The sequence below is a fragment of the Fistularia commersonii genome, chromosome 19, assembly GCF_037954325.1.
Source record: "Fistularia commersonii isolate RoL2024-O1a breed Wild chromosome 19, RoL_Fcom_v1.0, whole genome shotgun sequence".
NCBI classification, from domain to species: domain Eukaryota; kingdom Metazoa; phylum Chordata; class Actinopteri; order Syngnathiformes; family Fistulariidae; genus Fistularia; species Fistularia commersonii.
The window spans coordinates 11068253-11087033 of record NC_141302.1 but is presented as its reverse complement, the minus strand read 5'-3'; the positions used below and the strand labels follow the sequence as shown (position 1 = coordinate 11087033).

The 18781-nt window shown below is 44.2% G+C and overlaps 1 protein-coding gene across 11 annotated transcripts in view; it reads left to right on the top strand.

The window, feature by feature from the left end:
- Positions 1 to 18479, top strand: part of mark2b (MAP/microtubule affinity-regulating kinase 2b) — a 50017-nt gene extending 31538 nt beyond the window's left edge. For 4 of the 11 annotated variants that reach the window (XM_086165220.1, XM_086165216.1, XM_086165219.1 and 1 more), the window contains exons 15-21: positions 957 to 1051; positions 4420 to 4563; positions 9602 to 9868; positions 12521 to 12547; positions 15543 to 15581; positions 16272 to 16381; positions 17187 to 17790. In XM_086165220.1, coding sequence (XP_086021346.1) covers positions 957 to 1051; positions 4420 to 4563; positions 9602 to 9868; positions 12521 to 12547; positions 15543 to 15581; positions 16272 to 16381; positions 17187 to 17536 — 1032 coding nt within the window. In that variant the 3' untranslated portion in view covers positions 17537 to 17790. Of the gene's footprint in view, positions 1 to 956; positions 1052 to 4419; positions 4564 to 9601; positions 9869 to 12520; positions 12548 to 15542; positions 15582 to 16271; positions 16382 to 17186 lie in introns of all 11 variants that reach the window. The other 7 variants (XM_086165225.1, XM_086165224.1, XM_086165217.1 and 4 more) reach the window with 6 other exon arrangements.
- The last annotated feature ends 302 nt before the right edge of the window (positions 18480 to 18781 follow it).

Genomic DNA, 18781 nt, shown 5'->3' with positions numbered 1-18781 from the left:
GATGGTGTGAAGTTGGGCTGGGCAGTTTATGGATAGATGTCAAATATCATCATTTATGAGATTGGATTTTTAGAAGATTGGCCAGTGATGCTCTATAAATTTTGGCCTGGTTGTGAAAGGCTTCCTGATAGGTTATATAGGGATATCTCAAACAGATTGAGATGAAACTAGAGGTAAAATGTTCTTCGTCACACTGTGGTTTAACTCTTTTTATTTGTAATATCTGACACGTTATTTTCCCAGACCTTTGTGTAATATGTTAATTGTCTTGAACTTCCAGTGGTGTTTCAGTTGCCTGTTAAGACCTGTCCTACAAGTACAAACGATGTTAAAGTTATCTCATGCCGCTGTCACACCTTTAAAGGGCGGACAGACTTCTGTCATTTTATTTTTCTATGGCTCTTGCTGACGCCAGATTCCATTACGTAACAAGTCCTAACTTCAGTTGAAAGTGATGGTCAATCTGTCGAGGACAGTTTGATGTTTGAAGAAAAAAAACACTCAAAATTCATATTTATTATATAGATACAGGGATAGAAACATATACTAAGGTATGAGTAATTATATGCGTGATAGGCAATAAAGGGTGTCAGGCTCCATATTATTGATTTGACTTTTTAGATATACATTTTCCATTTATAAATGGCACATTTTTAGACATTTGCTTATAATTCTGTTCTTCTTTCCATTTTTTATAAGTTTTTTTTTTTCTCTTTTGAATATTCCTTCTGGATTAAAACCTGGACACTTTTGGTAACTTGTCACTAATTTGTTTATTTGTCACCAACAAATTCCAGGGTTGTTGAGAGAGTATAATATCATGGTCATGGTTTTTGGAAAAATATCTGTACCCATCACATATTTGTAAAAACAATTATTGAGCAATCACTGCTCCTAACTCTGTCTTCCTCCTTTTTATATTTATTTATTTCATTTCTTTGCTTGTCTCATTTCAGAATAGCATCCTGTCCACTGGCACGGGTCGTAGTCGGAACTCTCCTCTGACCGAGAGAGCTACGCTGGGCCAGGGCATCCAGAACGGCAAGGACAGGTACATCGACACACAATCGCAAAACATCCGCACACATTCACAGGAGTGTGATTTTCAAAAGAAGCAACAAGTGCAAGTGCACACTTATTTCACAGGCACATGCACACACACACACACACACACACACAGACACGCAATCTGTCAGCATGGGCTACTTAAGGAGCTGCACTGCAGTGCTGCTTCCTTACTAACAGACCGGTCATACAGACACACTCACGCCATGGTTTGTGAATGAAGCTGTCCCACAGCTGTCTTGGTGACTGAGCCCCAGACCTTGGCTGGTACCCTCCAGAGTGTTGCCAGCTGGCGCAAGGAGGCCTGTAGATCTCTCCCAGGGTGGGGGGAGCCCTCCTGGACACGGAAATAAGGCTCTCCTGGGAATTTAGGCCAAACATCCAGTAGATTACAGATTACCCGAGATGGTCTGATGGAGGGCTTCCAGTCAGAGCAGAGGCAGGACCGATGGACATTCGCGCACGCACGCACAGACACACACGCACACTCAGCTTGGCATCCACCTCCTCACAGTGCCATTATTTTTGACCTAAAAACATCAAAAATAATGAAGCATACTCCTTCAATTTGCTTGGAATTGAGTATCCCTTTTTTTCCCTCTCATTGGATATGGATATTTCCCCAGGTCATAACAGTCCAATGGGAAACATATCCCTCAAAAAACGAGACAAAACAGTGTGCCTTCCATGTTGTAGTTGATGGACATTTTATCACCACTCGACGTCTTCAAGTTTAGCCACGCTTTGATGCTGGTGGTTTTGCAAAGACGCAGTACTTGCGCGCAAACCTTTCACTCATGCTTACTAGGCAAACGCTTTGTGTGACTTTCCCATCAAACATTAAGCCAAACCATAATCCTCACTGTGACACGATGTTCATTATCATTACTGCTTTATAACTTGTTCATTATGGCCTTAAATGACCCCCTTGTTCCCATAACTTTGCCATAAATTATTTGATTTAATATAAATGCATAGAATACACATGTTTTTAAACTGTATTCATGTGTCCGCCTGTCTGAGGGCCAAACGTGGTAACAAAGTGGTCATTTGGGACAGCATTGCCTTTTTTTTTTAAGTACTGTGGGTCTCTGCTAACATAGTGGTCATTACCTGCTTTGATTTATAAGTTACTTTACTTGATCATCATTAATGCTTTGAAGTTTGGGCTTTTTTACTTGTTACAACCCCCCACCCCCACCCAAACCACCCTTTTTTTCCCTCTTTCTGCCATTTTCTTCCCTAATTTCCTCTGTTTGGTGTTCTTTTTATCTGCGTCTGAGTTCTTCTCCCTCTGGATCTAAAAAGATTTTCCTGGCGCTCTCCTTTTTCTTTTCTTTTCTTTTTCCAGCTTCACTTTTCCTCCTTGTCTTTATATTAATCTTTCTGCTCTTTTCTTTATTTTCTACCCTCTCTCTAAGGAGATTAAGGTGACTTGTGATGGAATATTAACTCTTAGTGGCACCATATAGTCCCTGTGCTGGCCTCTTAATAGGCTTAAACGTACACAAAAATAGCCACGCACGTATGCGTGCGCACACACACACACACACACACACACACACACACACACCACACTACACTCTGAGGCCATACACATTTGAATGTGTTGAGACGGGCACAAGCTTAAACATGCATGTCGCACATGCTCCACAACTCTTGCCACAGAATGGCTTGTCCGCTGGTTATTTTTCCATCACTAGTTCTTTAAATTCCTGAGAGAGAGAGAGAGACAGAGAGAGATTTTCTGAGCTACATGATGGTTTTCTGTGCAATAAGCAGCTGTTTTGTTGACCTCTATTAATGGCTCTCTTTTATTGCTCCTCCGCTTTCACTTGAGCTGTCCCTCTCTCTTCTGTGTTGTCTGGAACCACTTTCCGCCATCTCTCACTGCTCGCGGAAAGTCAGTAAGTTAGTTGCCCAGTAGCTTTATGATCCATGTTCACCTTACAGATGGAAAGAGAATCCAGAAAAAGGCTGTAGATGTTGGAAGTTACTCAATAACATGTGCTGTGCTCCAAATCTTGCAGTGTTGTGCGTTTTGCGGTAGAGGACAGGAAGGCTGAGTGAGGAAGTGTTGAGTAGGATTCACCACACAGGTCAGACCTGTAAAACTCCCATGCTCTTGCTGGAAAGATAATACCACATGACTTATTTTGGTGCTGATTTGGAGTGCCCGGGGTCGCCCTGTGACCAGCAGACATATTACATTTCACATTTGATGGATGATTACTCAGAAATCGAAAATTGACGGACAAAAATGAGGCCAAGTGGTATATCATTATCTCAAGTCTGGTTTCTGAAAATTGAATAGTAAATCTTTTTAATTTTTCCTCATCAAGAATCATCCTTGCTTGATTAGTACGTATTTCCTAATTAATTAACACTTTTGCTGTTTTTCAAATTTCAAGTACAATGGCTGTTGGTCACTTTCTTAGTTCAGCAATCAAACCCAACAGATAAATTTACAATGATTATTTTCAAAATTTTGCTCAATAATGACTCTGAGGGTACAGCACATGTTAGATGTTCTGGAGATAGTCAGACTGGGATGGTTTGGACATGCAGAGCGGAGGGAAAGTGAAAATCCAGGTAGTTGGAACTGCAAGGCAAGGAAAACTAAAAAGGAGATTTATGGATGGAGAGAAAGAGGATATTAAGTTAGTCGGCATGAGAGAAGAGGGAGCAGAGGAGAAGGTTAGATGGAGGCAGATGTAGGAAAAGAGTTTCTAAATTTTGCCTTTGTTTAATTCTGTGAGGTTAGTAAGTTGACTTGGTCCTCTTGAGTTGGAATTCCTCAGCTGCTAATTCCTCAGCTGCTCAGTGTGTTAAAGCAGAGAATATCGTTATGCCTTTTGTGACAAATAAAAAGAAAGCAAGTTGAGACAGCGACCAGGCATTGATTGCGATTGGCTTTCGTGGTGAGATGAGAAGGAAAGGCCACCTTTCCCTTTTCCATATCTGCTTCCTGTTGTTCCTCTGTCCTCTTGCTCCTCTATCTTCTCTATACCCTTCCCCGATCCCACCCCCAAGCCCCCCTCATGGTGTTTTATAAGTGCTGCTTCTAACATGCTCAACCTCAACTCCCTACCCACCCACACACGAACCCTGCCCGCTGCGTGTGTGTGTGTGTGTGTGTGTGTGTGTGTGTGTGTGTGTGTGTGTGTGTGTGTGTGTGTGTGTGTGTGTGTGTGTGTGTGTGTGTGTGTGTGTGTGTGTGTGTGTGTGTGTGTGTGTGTGTGTGTGTGTGTGTGTGTGTGTGTGTGTGTTCGTGCGTGTACCCGTGTGATGTCTTGTGTGCACGTGTGGGTGTGTCGGGTGGGGCCCTCCTCTTGTTCCCCTCCTCCCTCCCAGCCTAAACACTCCAGGCTCCCGAGCCTCCACTGCCTCAGCCGCTGCCGTCCTCTCCTCCTCCTCCTCTTCGCGTCCCCGCCACCACAAGTCCCTGTCTTCCTCCAATCATCCATGCCCCTCTGACCTGCATGCACCACGGCCAAGGCAAGTCTCTCTCTCACACACAGATGTACAAACACAACCGGATAAATACTCACAGCCACCAAGCACACACTTCCTACTGTAAGATTTCAGTGGAAAGAAGAGAGATGAAGAAAGGATGATTAGATTTGTTAGCACTGCCTTCTCGAGACAGTGCATGTACCTCCCTCCCACTCTCTAAACACAAGCACTGCAAAGACAACTGGATTAATATTGTGACCAATAGTTGTCTTTGAGTCATCTTGTGATATGACATTTGAGTTTTGATGTCAAAATAATTTGTTTGTATAAGCACTATTAAGCTGTACATATTTTAGTTTCAAACAGGTCTTCAGTTTCTTGGAAACAGGAAGTGAAGGTATATTATTGTATCTGCAGGTTACAAATGAAGAGACTGAGGGTATTTTTACAGCGCCATTTACCTGTAAATGTTCACCACTATCACATCACCATGGTGAGCCGTCCATGACCAGCTGTCATGGATTTGCTGGTTACTAAGCAACAATCAGGAAGTAGATAGTAGAGCTTGGAAAAAAAAATCTGTGCTGGCAAGCACTCCTTGTGTCAAAGCTTACACACATTCTCGTCGTTCAATCAGTCACTGTCAAACCTCCCATTAACCCAAGGTCCAGAGGAGTGTGAGCATCTGAACAAGAAGAACAGGTTTGCTTGGCCCTAGAAGTCCAATGAGCGGGAACCTGTCCAGTTTTCGGAGAGATATTTATTGATTTAACTCTCATGTTCTTAAATTGCCAAACAGGTAAACTCTGCTTCCTACCAGGGCTGGCAAAGATATTGATGGTATATCAAAAAGCTTTGAATTGCAATAATGCAGTGGTTTTTCTTCTATCAAATACTTTTAAACCTTCATTTTACTATGAGACCATGATCTAAACCAGACAAATCTTTTTTATTTTTTAATTTATTTGTTTAATTTTATTGATTCAGTTGTTCTGCTCATTTCAACTTCTCTTTACTGTCTTCACACTTGTTTAGGCGTTACCAGCAATGCTTGAAAATTGTTGAGAAATTTGCCCCAGAATCAGCAAGAAAAGCATCAAGAAGTTGTTTTGACTCTGCAAGAAATTGCCCGAGTCGTCCAGGCCTACTTCCTGGAGAGCTTGAAAGATGTGCTTCAGCAGTCTTTGATGAAAAATTGAGGAGTATAAGTAAAATTAAAAATTCAGCATGTTGCTCAAACTGACCTTTCTCAGAAACTGTTGCATCTTGTGTGTTTAGGTGTTTTGTTAGATTTTTATCATGTTAATGTATACCTGCAAGAACTTAAACCTACGCCAGACTTAAATTCTTTTCCCACATTTATTGACATTTTTAAAATAATTTTCAATTATTTTGTATTTAATTTTTTATTTATATATTATTTTATGTTTCTTAATTTATTATTTATGTTATTTTTTCAACAGACCAACTCAGCCCTTTATCTTCTTCTGGCATTTAGCTGAGAAGCTGAATTGAATTAGGAGACCCTGGAATGTCAAATGTGTTCATCCTGTTTAGCTGCTTTAACCTGACATCTAACTTACAAATAATCAATCCATACACATAGAATATTGTCTCACAAATCGTGATCATCACTGATCACGTCAAGAGTGTATTTTCAAAATATAAAAACAAAAATCTGTTGGGGTTTTTTCCCCGAATATTTATTTTATGCTAATTTACAAACCAGTTTTATCCTCCTCAACTTGCTTGACTGTGTAAGTCAGCAGGCCGTTCTCTTAAACCTTCGAGAGACTATTACCATCATCACCCCTTTAAATTATGTGTTGCTTTTAAATAAAATGTTTATAAGTCTATTTTGGGGGGATTCATTAAACCATTTGAATAAAACTATATAAAAATATAAAGCCTTGTCCTAGAAACAATATGCTCATAGTCTAACAGGTACCTTCCTAATTTGGTGTATTGACCAAGTGACTAAACTGTTGTCTACCCTATCTGAGCCTAAATTAGCTGTCCACCTGAGACATGCAATGCATGATGGAAGAATCAGTAGATTCTGCAGACACAGGTGCCCTGGGGAGAACCAGAAAAAACCCAAGCATACTAGTGTTTGTCCCCGCATGTTACTTTGGAAATTTGTGAATGAAATGCCCCCATTCCATTGCAGATATTTCTATATTGTACTCCATCTTGTTTATGAAGGATTCCTGGCTCCTGGTAGTCAATTTTAGATGGTCTTCCATTCCACAGTCCAACGTCTCTTATGGCTTTTGTGCTTTTCATACATCTGGAATGTGTTCGTTGTGATGTTGCATGGAAAACCCTGCCTTTCCATAAGCCACTAACCCCCCTCCCCGTGTCTGATGAATGAAAAGGACTAACCGCATGACTCAAACATCTAGTGACATGTCTTCCAACCTCTGTTTTCTTCATTTTTTCTTGTGTGTTGATCTGTTGGCTAGCTTTTCTGCTTGCTCAAGATTTGTCTGTTTCAAGGGCCACTTTGATAACTTGTGTTCCAGTCTCCCCACCCCACTCAAGCAGGACTGTATCATAGCAACTCAAACAGTATGTGAGGCCGAAACGATACAGTACTCGCACAGAGGCCCCCACCCGGTTTGTGGCAGTTGGCTAATGCAGGGGTGGGGGGGCTACAAATGTCAGACTAAACCTCCAACCAAGCAAATGTCAAGGTGGCCCTCTGGCTGTATGTGGTTTTGTCTGTTCCATGTTTAAGTCTCGTTTTGTTGCATGCGTCGTTCAGCAGTGAGCTTGGGCCATTCAGAACCTGGTTGGGAACGCTGGAGAGAAGGTACCACTCCAACACGTAGACTGTACCCTGAGTGAGGACTAGGCACCTTTTACTCAGAACATAGTCCCATCCATTGTTGTGTTTTTTTTTTTCTTATTATCAGGCCTGTCCCCCTTGTTGCCATTCCCCTTCAAGTGTTGTCTAATAGCAACCCGTGTTCCCACGCAATGGGTTTTCATGTGCAGTGATGGAGACACATCAACTGCATCATGAAACCGCACAATCCTGGTTTCCCTTCCATCCGACTCAGTCAAAGCATCTCTAACACTCGGAGCATCCAGCAGACTTTTTTTTATAGTTCTAATAGGCTCATATATCCAAAATCACTTTCATAAAACCGTACTATATCATGATTTTAAACTGCTTAAACCGTTTCGATTTGGTTGTTTAAAATTTAAACAAAAGTAGGCTAATATCGTTTGATAGCTTTTATTTGGTTCCTTCAAATTTTAGCTGATTATTTACTCATTTTGTAATTTCATTGTTTCACCCTCATGTAACCAGTCCCCAAGAACCCTCCAGCCTTCCCCTGACCTTTGCTCTGGTAGTCGGTTCTGTGTTTCTGTGTGCATGAAGCTAAGTTACACAGTTGGAATATTTTCACACATTGAAGGGTTGCCTGAAACTCCTGGTTCTGATGTTTTCCTCATGGTTTATTGTGATTTTTTTTCACGAATTCACATATCTTACCGCCCACCATGACACTCACTAACCTGCAAGGATTTTTTTTTAATCCAAGAACTTTCTATTATTTGACGATGTGACGACCACATTGTCACTTCTGTCTTCCTCAAACTAATAATGCCTTATTACAGAAAGTGTCCCTTTGTTTTATTCACATTTGCCGTCAACAATTAAATCAAATGCTGTCATGTGAAGCATGACAAAATGGGAGACTCCTCATGACAAGTCCCTGAAAACCTGAAAAAACTGCATACCACCTTGCCATTGGTTGAAAACTTACGAGGAACTCATCGAACTTTTACAAAAAGCAAAGACACCCTCGCATTCCCAGGTCAGAAACTGAAAGATTAAATCTTGATTTGGAGACTGACTAATTGATCTTGAAATAAGGTCTTAAACAAAGGCCTGAAAAACAACAAATCATGATGAATGGATTAAAAGTTGATTGAAATACCCTTGGAAGACCCTAAAATTTGGCGAGATCAACTTTAAAATCCATTAAAAATGTAAGACATTACTTGTAATAAGAAAAGTAACGAGAAAGTGATGAATAACGTTAATATTGGAGAACAAGAATCTATCAAAAGCCAAAAATGCTTTTTTAAAATAAAAATAGTAACTTAGAGAAAAAAAAAATTGAAATGAGGCAAAGTTTATTGTTAAGAATTATATTTGGAAAATAGGTCGCAAGCGCTTAGAGTAGGAGGTAAAGGAAAGTTCTTTAGGCTTTTAAACATTTTGCCTGAAGGTGTTTTGAGTGATGTACTAGCACACATCCTGTGTACACACTCAAGAAAGTATAATGTTAGTATAGCAGTACCTTGTTCCTCCTACACCTATTGTGTCTTATTCAGGATCTCAGTCCTGCCCCTTTCAATAAACTGTTTTTGTTTAGTTTATTTTTGTAACATTTCTCTTCCTTTTACGTGTCTTTTCGTGTGTGTGTGTGTGTGTGTGTGTCTGGGGGGGGGGTTCACCCACTACAGGTGGGTTAGCACCTCTTAGTACCACAGAAGATTCAACCCCCTCCACCCCTCCCAAATAGTTGTGTCTTTGTTTGTGTCTGCAAGCTGGAAGTTTGCAATGCTTCGTGCCCCCCCCCCCCCCACCAGTTGAGATTAAGAGGATTAAGTGTGCGTGTATGTCACTGACCAGATGAGGCCTGAAATATTGACTCGACTGACTTGTGGGATTATGTGAAACATCAGAGCGAACAGACAGCAAATAGAAATGGATGATTGTGTGACCCTGGCACTGAGATTGGTGGCAAATCAGGACAAGTTTTATACTTTAGGGGTTCTCTAATTCTTGTGTCCTCCCCTCAACTCCTTTTTCATTCTTATCTCCCCCTCCTCTTCTCATCTGCTCCCTCACACTCACCTCCATTTTCCTATATCCTTCACCCTTTTCATTTACACCTCCTCTGCCTCTCTTGTCCCTTTAACATCTCACGCTTCTACAATCTCTTCTTGCCTCACTTTTTCTTCTCTGTTTTAATACCTTTCTGTCCTCTGAATCACCCCCTCCACTCCCCTCACCCCCTACATTTTCCGCTTCCCTTCCTTCACACATCCCTCATAGTGCTCCACCTCAGCGGGCACCTGGTGCCTCCCCATCTGCACACAACATCAGCAGCGCAGCGGTGTCGGACCGGACCAACTTCTCCCGAGGGGTGGGCATCCGCAGCACGTTCCACGCCGGCCAGCAGCGAGGCGCCCGGGACCAGCAGGGCTCTGCCTACCCGGGCGGCCCAGCGTCCCCGTCACTGTCTCATGGAAACAGCCAGGCCCGGAGGACACATGGTGCCACGGGCATTTTCAGCAAGTTCACATCAAAGTTTGTACGCAGGTGAGTGATGGCGAACACAGGCGGATGACAGAGAGGCTCAAAATATAAAATGTGGAAAAGCACAGTGACTGGCAGCCCGGGGCTGGCGTCCGGATGGCAACTTGTGCAGCGACTCCAGTTCAGTTTGAAGCTTTTTCTGAATATTGAGGTTTCAGCCAGAGCAGAAAATAACTAGGTTTATGTTACAAGTCATTTCATGTACTCATTTCCTCCCAGGAACCACCTACTGTACTGTTTGCCTATGTCATCACTTGGTTTCCGAGTATTCCTTTAAAGGGGCTGTTCTCATCTCACCCCTATCACTAAACTCTCGCTGATCTGTAACTCTGCTGAGAGTAGAAAGGGAGAGGAAGGGAGAGAGTCTGCCTGCTCTATAATTTTGTTTGCTGCAGCGGTGACTGAGGAGTAATTTTGGTTTTCGCTACCACGTTTGGTCCGGTTTCCTCTGTTACAGACGGTTGTGGAACTGCTCTCATGGGTACCTGGTTGTGCTCAAAGCTCTTTCAACTTCTTAAAGTCCTAATGTATATTTTTTATCATTTGTTTTTGTTGGAAGGGGAAGTTATTTATTCAGAGTTGATGTGTTACTTCTGTGAATGGGCTGGATTTCTTCCTATGGAAGTTCATACTGAATAGAGCGAAATAAGAGTTTTTGTGCGCAGTGTACTCACAGTGACGCAACGGTGAAATAACAGGGTTTATGTTTCTTAAACTGCTCCCTGTTGATTCTCTTTCCCCTTAGCTCCAGGAAGCCTGAGCAAACAGTGTCAACAACAATCATTCCTAGAAAAGGAGCGATATTTACATTTATTAGGGCCACATATCAGTATGGGTATCAATGACTGATATTGAAACATTCTTTCTGTGACACAGTATTTATATCCAGGCTGTAAAAGTTCATTCATAATGGCAAATTTTCGCCTTCAGCAAATACAGAATTGAATGAAAAAAGAGCAAGACTTTGGTGTTTAAAAACACTTATGTTACAGCGACCTAATACCAACTATATTGTAGTATATCTATTTGAAGACCTGACAAGTTTATTTTGTTTTCTCTTTTTGCCCACTCCCAGAGTTTAGACACACCAGGACACTATGTGAAGTCATCTAATCCAGATGTTGGCAGTAATGGATTAGTAACAAGCAGTGTTGCTCCTTGCTCAGAAAACACATTCTCCTAAGAATTTGTCGACCCATATAGACTGAGACGAAAACCCTCTTCCGTTTCAAAAAATGTCCTCTCGGGACGTGTCTCGTTTTAATCGAAAAGGCAGTAAAGGTTGACAGAGTGATCATTGTAGCGAAGTTGAGAACGCAAAAGGAGAAAAAGCCGCAGTTGGATTTGAGGGAGAAGGAAGTGACAGGAGGCGATGGCCTGGAGGCGGGAATGAGCGAGTTAGAAGAGGGCAGTGGAAGAATGTAGAGCCCCGAGGTCCGCGACTGACAGGTCGGCTGTCATTGACCAGAGGGGTAATCAGGATGGGGGTCACAGGACAACACAGGAATACATGCTTTATTTTTAGTTTCTAAAGGATTGAATGATGAAGTTTCATGGCCGCGTGCATGGGTGCGTGCCTGCCTGTGTAGGAGGTGGAAGTACAAGAGCAGCCACTCTCCAGGCCTCCCACTCAGAGATACTGTAACTCCGTGGCGACAGTATCCATGGTTACACCGGAGATATCACTTTCTCCCCCCACAACTATAAATACCACAAGTGGGGACACCTTGACACACGCAGACAGCAACACACACACATTTCAAGTTGTCATACTGGTAGGAAGTTGAGGTTGTTGGGTAGGGGGGGGATTGTGTTGCATTCGCACAGTTCTACTGTGTGTATGTGCATGCACTCACATGCAAACGTCCGCGCACCAAAACTGTGTGTTCCGTTAGCGTATCACATAACCTCACAACAGCGTTTTCCTGCCTGATCCGGAGAGAGGGATGTTTTCTCTGTCCTTCACACTCGTGTGTGCGTGGGTGTGTGCGTGTGTTTATTCACTTTCTCCTTGTGTGTTGAAATATATTTGTATTTATTAACCTGTGATTTCCTTTTTTTCCCCTGAAATGCTCCTCTGTGTGTGTATATATGTGAATGTATGTGTGTATGTCATATATTTATCCATCTGTGTGTGTGTGTGTGTCTGTATATTTTGTGAATGTTCATCTGTCAGAGGCTTCCTTCCAGGACCGGCTGCAGAGGTTTGTGAGAGAAGGAGGAGAACTTCTTCTCATTCTGGGGTTGGGGAGGAGGGGTTTGGTTCGGGGGTGACCTGTGTTCGGCTTGACGGAAGCCCCTTTCATGTGTCGGTCTGTTCACACATCCACACCAATATTTCCCACAATGAAGCGGAATGTGCATTCAAAGCGACAGGGGTGCTGATTTATTTATTTTTCCTTCTTTTTTTTTTTTTTTTTTTTTTTTTTTTTTTTTTTAAACGTTTTTTTTTGTTTTGTTTTTTTTCCAGTGTGCCTGCTGCTTCTCTCGTCAGGCTGATTTGTTTGTTTGTTTGTTTGTTTTTTTCCTGACTGCTTTGCTGCAAAGGGGCATCATATCTTTTACAGGAAGGTGGTCAAAGAAATAGTGATATATAAGTTTTATACATACGTTTTTTTTTCTCTTTCTTTCTTTATCCCTCTTTTGTTTTTGTAGAAATCTCTCGTTCAGGTTTCCAAGAAGGTAGGCAATATCCCCAACATTGAATATAATCCCTTTGTTTATATATTCGTATTTTCTCTTATTCATATATATTTTGCATACATATATATATAGATAGATATGTATATATTTATATATATATGTATATATATTTCCCTCCTTTATGGTGTTTCGTGCAGCTTTTTTTGTTGAAATCCTCCCCCACCCCATGCCTTGAGCCTCATCTTTACTCCTCCTCTTTTCTGTGGTTGGCCCCCTTTTTTGAGCCTCCTGGTTTTGAGTGCCGTGTTTTGGCCCATTTCCCCCCCATATATATATATATATATATATATATATATATATACACACACATGCGTATATATATGCGTATATAATTTTATTTTATTTTTTACTAACGTTCCTCCTCACTGACCCACTCACTCAACTCACACCATCCTCACACAACACAGTAATAATCTCACCCCTCCTTCCTCCTCCCTCCCATTCTCACGCCCTCATCCTCCACTTATTTGCCAGGTAGTTTGTGTGAGAACGCCCCCCCCTTGAACCCCCCGACTTAGAGTGACACTGAATCGCTTAATATATCAAACTACTTTTACCCAACTCCTAACCCTTTACCCTCCTGAACATCAGATTCAAGTACATCTACCAATCCATGGTCCTGAACTGCAGTCTCCTTATATCATTAGCTTATAATTAACTTTTTCAAAAGACATAGTAATAGCCACGTTCCTAACCAGCCTAACGTCACCCACCAAACCATCACCCATCTCACCCTTCTGCTCTGTAAATGACCCGAGTTGTCTTAGCCATAGAGGAGGAAGTACTTTCCATTGATCCCAGCGGGTAGATGGAAATGTAACCGACTGAAGTCGGTAGACGCTATCGGAGGTGGCGAGGACGGGAGGAGCCATGAGGGACAGGGCCGCCGTGTTTCTCAGGCTGCTTTCTTTTCCAGAGGCTGCACTTTTCCTCTCTGATCGCTCTGTAACAGCAGCAGCTGCACAACTGGATGGCTTTGACCCTGTCTGGCTGGAAAAAAAAAATACCTGTATTAACACATGTACAAACGCAAACACACACACACACAGACGGACGCACGCACGCACACACACACACACAACACACAACACACACACACACACACACACACACACGCACACAGGCGTGCACACGCAGGCGCGGAATGGAAGACACCTCACGTGTCTGGGTTCCCAAATGTCCCGGAAAACCTGGAAAGCGGTTCACCAAGTTTCCAGTCTTGGGAAACTTTCCTCCAGTCTGCACTGTATCATAATTTAAAACTGAAAATTGAGGAGGGAGGGAGGGAGAAAGGGATGGAGCCAATCCTGATTGGCATTCTGCGAGAAGGCGGGGCCAAACCCGGAATATTCAACCACAGGGCCGCGATGACAATCTCAAGAAAATAAGAGTTGTTCCATTTAGGGAGGAGGAACTCCACATTTCTTTTATCTGACTGACCTCAGCATTTCTTAATATGATCTTTAAATGAAGAATCCACCTGCTTATTTGAACATTATATAATATCTAATTCAATAAATAACTCAGAAGGAAATTATATTTCCTCTGAATTGACGTAAGGACTGAAGCAGGAGTGTCCTGCTGGGCCACTGCTGGAAAATAAACTCTTGAGTAAAGTGGGAACCCATATCCGTGTACGTGTGTGCAAGCAAGTGTGTATGTATGTGTGTGCATTTGTATCCACACAAGTCTCTATTTACTTATTTCAACGTTTTCAACACACACACACACACACACACACACACCCTGGTGTTAAAAGGCTGGTGTGTGTGTGTGGGTGTGTATGGCCCCCCCATGTGTCGACTGCTTCTATTTTGTTTTACCAGCAGACAGAAGCGATGCCCCTTCTTTATCTGGGTCATTGCGCCACCTGCTGGTCACAACATGTAACTGCTGTGTGTTCATAACTCCCAGCATAATGTGAGGATGGCAAGGCCCGCCCCATCATCAAAGTCCGATGGATTTGGACACGATCACTTAATGTAGCCATTTTGCATCCCATCACGTTCAACAAAGTCCCACCCAACATGCAAAATGGCTCTGGTTCATTTGATCATTTCGCCCCAACTACCGACGGTTTTCACAATACTGTCCCGTCCTCCAACTATATGTCCAATCAAAGCCCACCCCCCCAACCCCATGTATCATTTTTTTTTTAACCATCTTTCTTTTGCAGGAGGTATTGACTTCAGTAAATATCAATCGTGCAAATTCGGAATGTGCCCCGATGTGACGTTTCGTTACCCTTCATCGTCTGCACGTCTTGTGATGTCATCGTCCGTCCGTCTGTGTTCGTCTGTCTGCCTGTCTGCGCCCGTTCATGTGTCTTTGTGTCATCCTGTCTGCTAGCATGGCAGGGCGTATCTCTGTGTCTTCAAGGTGGTAGTCACTGCTTTTTGTTCTCCCAAGGATGAATGTATGTCTTAAACAGCGTGTATGTGTATGTGTGTGTAGATCCATATAAAGCCTCAGTGTTACTGTTAACGGTTTTAACCCAGCGCTGTGGTCACGGCCCGCTCCTAACCTCCTTGAGCTGCAGGACCCGCCCTCTCAGTGCCAGCAGCCCCACGCCGGTCTCCTCCACCTCTGTGTTCAGTTGAAATCCATTTCCTTTAAGTTCCGTCCTGTCGCATGTTTTTGTTTTTGTTTGTTAATTTTTTTTTGCCATTCACCACCCATTTCTGTTCTTTCCAATCCAGAAAGGAAAACGTTTTCACCTTCGGAATTTGATTTCACAGAGCCCACAATGCATTGTTACATTGTGGGCTCTGTAGTCCATAGAACGAAGTGCAAATGTAGGCTGATAGTGGGGACCGGACGTGGCGATGCTGGCACTGCGATGCTGGCGTGGCGAAATCCGATTTCCTGTCCGTGTCAGCGGAGAGCGCGTGTGTGTGTGTGTGTGTATGTATGTATGTGTGTGTGTCCTCCCAAGCCCCCCAAAAAGACTAAACTTGTGTTGATTTTTCTCGAGGAGTCCGTATGAGGGAGAGGGTCGGGATGAGGGGAGCAGGTGAGAAACAGAACAGACTGGAAAAAAAATTTAAAAAAATACAGAGCCCAGACTACTAAGCACCGCCTGCCAATCAGTAGCTGGAGCCAATCAGTAGTCGAGCTTGTTGTGACATGCTGGGGAGGGGGAGGGAAGGCGAGTTGGGATGTGATTGGTGATGGTGATAACAGCTTGATCAATCAGGTGGGGAGAGAAGCAGTGAATGGTAGCATCCCGGAGAATCCTGGTGCAGAGATCAGTGCATGTGGTGTGTGTGTATGCGTCCGTCTGTGCGTGCGTGTGTGAGTGTTTGAGAGAGAGTGTGAGCGTGAGAGAGAGAGAGAGAGAGAGAGAGCGAGTGGCAAAATCAGATTTTATTTGTACCCAAATGTGTCTTTGTGTGCGAGTAGACATAAAACCTATTGCATAACACACAGACACACACACAGACATGTACAAAATTGACTTTTGAAAGGTGTACACACACACAAACACACACAGGGGTACCTAATTTATTTGTGTGTATGTGTCTTCATTCATCTCCACACTCATCATCTCATCTCGCTCTTCCTCTCAATCCATCCTCCCTCCTCTTCCTGTCTTTTTGTCCAACCTCTGATTAATTCCTTTTCTCCCCCCTCCCCCCCTCCACTCACCTGTCTCTCGTGTCCACATTTCTCCCGCTCCACCCTCACACCCCCGCCCACCCAGGTCCATGCTGAGCAGCACGGTGGACAAGTCTGAGAAGACGTCCGGGGGCGTCCTCTCGTCCTCCTCCAACAACGACGAGAACAACTCGTCGCCGGGATCTGGCAACACGGGTATGTCCCGGCAGTTGGAACACGTAGCCGAAGCCGGGTGGCGTTGCCGCGTTGGGCTGCTTGTTGAACACTCTGTGGTTTTTTTTTGTTTTTTTGTTTGTTTTTTTTAGAAAAATTGGGAGCAATTTTTGAGTGACAGTGCGGGTTTGAAGTTGCGATTGGCCGGAAAACAGTCAGTCTTATCTGGCAATGCAGACGATCGGTGTGACCCTTTGGGTCTGTGACACCAGGATGCGCACGCTCTCGTCTGGTCTGTTTCTGGGGAGATGTAAGGAGGGGGGGGTCGGTTATCTGTCCTTTTCCAGATTGGCTGCAAAGTCAAGGTTTTTGCATAAATAGCTGGATATCAGTGTGGCGTCTGCCATCTTTTTGGACCCGGCCTTTCAAAACAAAATATTTGATGGTATGGAGATTCAAAAATGTTTTTCTTCCCTTTCTTCACCTCTTGTCCGAGGCTTCTTCAGTCCCCTCACACCTTAGTTTTCTCAACTACTTAGTCAGAGGGAAGAAACCTTGGACGAGAGGCGAAAACATCATCCGTGAAAGAAATTCAAGTCCAGTTGCCACAAAACAGATCTTGACCAGGATGAACAACCACCTGGATGACCGAGTAGCTCCATAGACAGTACTGATCGCAAATAATCATTTTCATGTTTGATACACCAACAAATCCAGTCTCATCTTTGTTTTGATTTGCTAACCGTCTCTCCTTTTCGTTTGTTCACCGTGCTGGATTTCACGGGACCACTTCATTGAAGCCGTCTCATTTCATAATAAAAGAATCCTCTTTCTCTGTGGCCACCAGGAGGCACCGGCACGCCCCCCGCCATCGCTGGCCAGAAGGAGTCGGCCAAGCCACGCTCGCTGCGCTTCACCTGGTCCATGAAGACCACGTCGTCCATGGAGCCCCTGGAGATGATGCGGGAGATCCGCAAGGTGCTCGACTCCAACGGCTGCGAGTACGAGCTGCGGGAGCGCTACATGCTGCTGTGCGTGTCGGGCAGCCCGGGCCGCGACGACTTCGTCCAGTGGGAGATGGAGGTGTGCAAGCTGCCGCGGCTCTCCCTCAACGGCGTGCGCTTCAAGCGGATCTCGGGCACGTCCATCGCCTTCAAGAACATTGCCTCGAAAATCGCCAACGAGCTCAAGCTGTGAGCGCGGCGGTGGCGGAGAGGCGAGGCGGCGAGGGGTGAGGAGGGCAAGAGCGGGACGGTAAAAGCGGACGGGGGGGCGGGATCACGTTGGAAATCTCGATTTGTTCCGGACAAAGATTTGAAGTAGGGCTAAGAGACTAGACCTTTCCTTTTGAGGTTTTTGTTCCTGCAGTTCCTAAACTCCGAAGGTCTTCTCTCTCCCTCCAGGGGTTCCTCCTTTCTTTTTTTCTTTTTCTTTTTCTCCCCCCCGACCCTCCTCCCCCTCTCTCGTTTTCTCACCTTCTCCCTAGACGTTCCACTCTTCTGCATGTCTGACCCACTCTGCTCCGTTGGAGTCACACCCTCTGACCACTCCCGGCACTCCCTCGCTATTTATTCCTTTTCTGCGCACAGTTCTGCTGCCAGCTCCTTCGGGACGGAGGGAAAGTGAGTCGGAGAGAGAGACAGAGAGAGAGGGGGGAAGGAGACGGAGATGGAGGGAAAGAAACTCGTCATTGACGGACAGAAACCGAATGTGGAGCCTTATTTTGCTGGAAAAGTCAATGGAGTTTTGAATTGAATTGTTCTGATTCTCCTCCCAAACTGAATGGACTCCCAACTGAGCCAGAGCCTTGGTTCCCAGATACACACACACACACACACACACACACACACACACACACACACACACACACACACACACACACGCACACTACAGACAGATGTGGAACCCTGTCAGTAAAGGACGCCTTCTCCACCTGCCGCCTCCACCCGCCCTCTCTCTCCTGAGATGAACTTGCACCTAGATGCACCAAGTCCTTCCTCCTCACAAACACAAACGCGCACATATTTTTCTCCTCCTCTCTCACACACACACACACACACACACGCGCACACACACACACACACACACACTCACTAACCACCTCTTTATGCACACCACCCCTTGCCCATCCTCCTCCTGCCACAGATGAACTCAGCACAAACACATCCATCGTTCCTCCCCTCCTCACTCCTTTCCTTTCTTTCGTCGTTTCTTCATTTTCGTTCTCTTCTGGCTGCCCAGTTGGAGGCCCAGTGAGACTCGACCTTTGTAACAAACCAGTTTCCTTTTCTCTGGTTTTATGGCTTTTAAAGAGTCGTGCACTAGAGTGGGGGGGCGTGTCAGAGCGCAGGAGCGACTGTGGGACGGAGAGGTGTGTGTGTTGTGTGTGTGTGGGTGGGTGGGTGGGGGGTTTGATTTGATGTTGCCTTTTCTTCAGAGTTG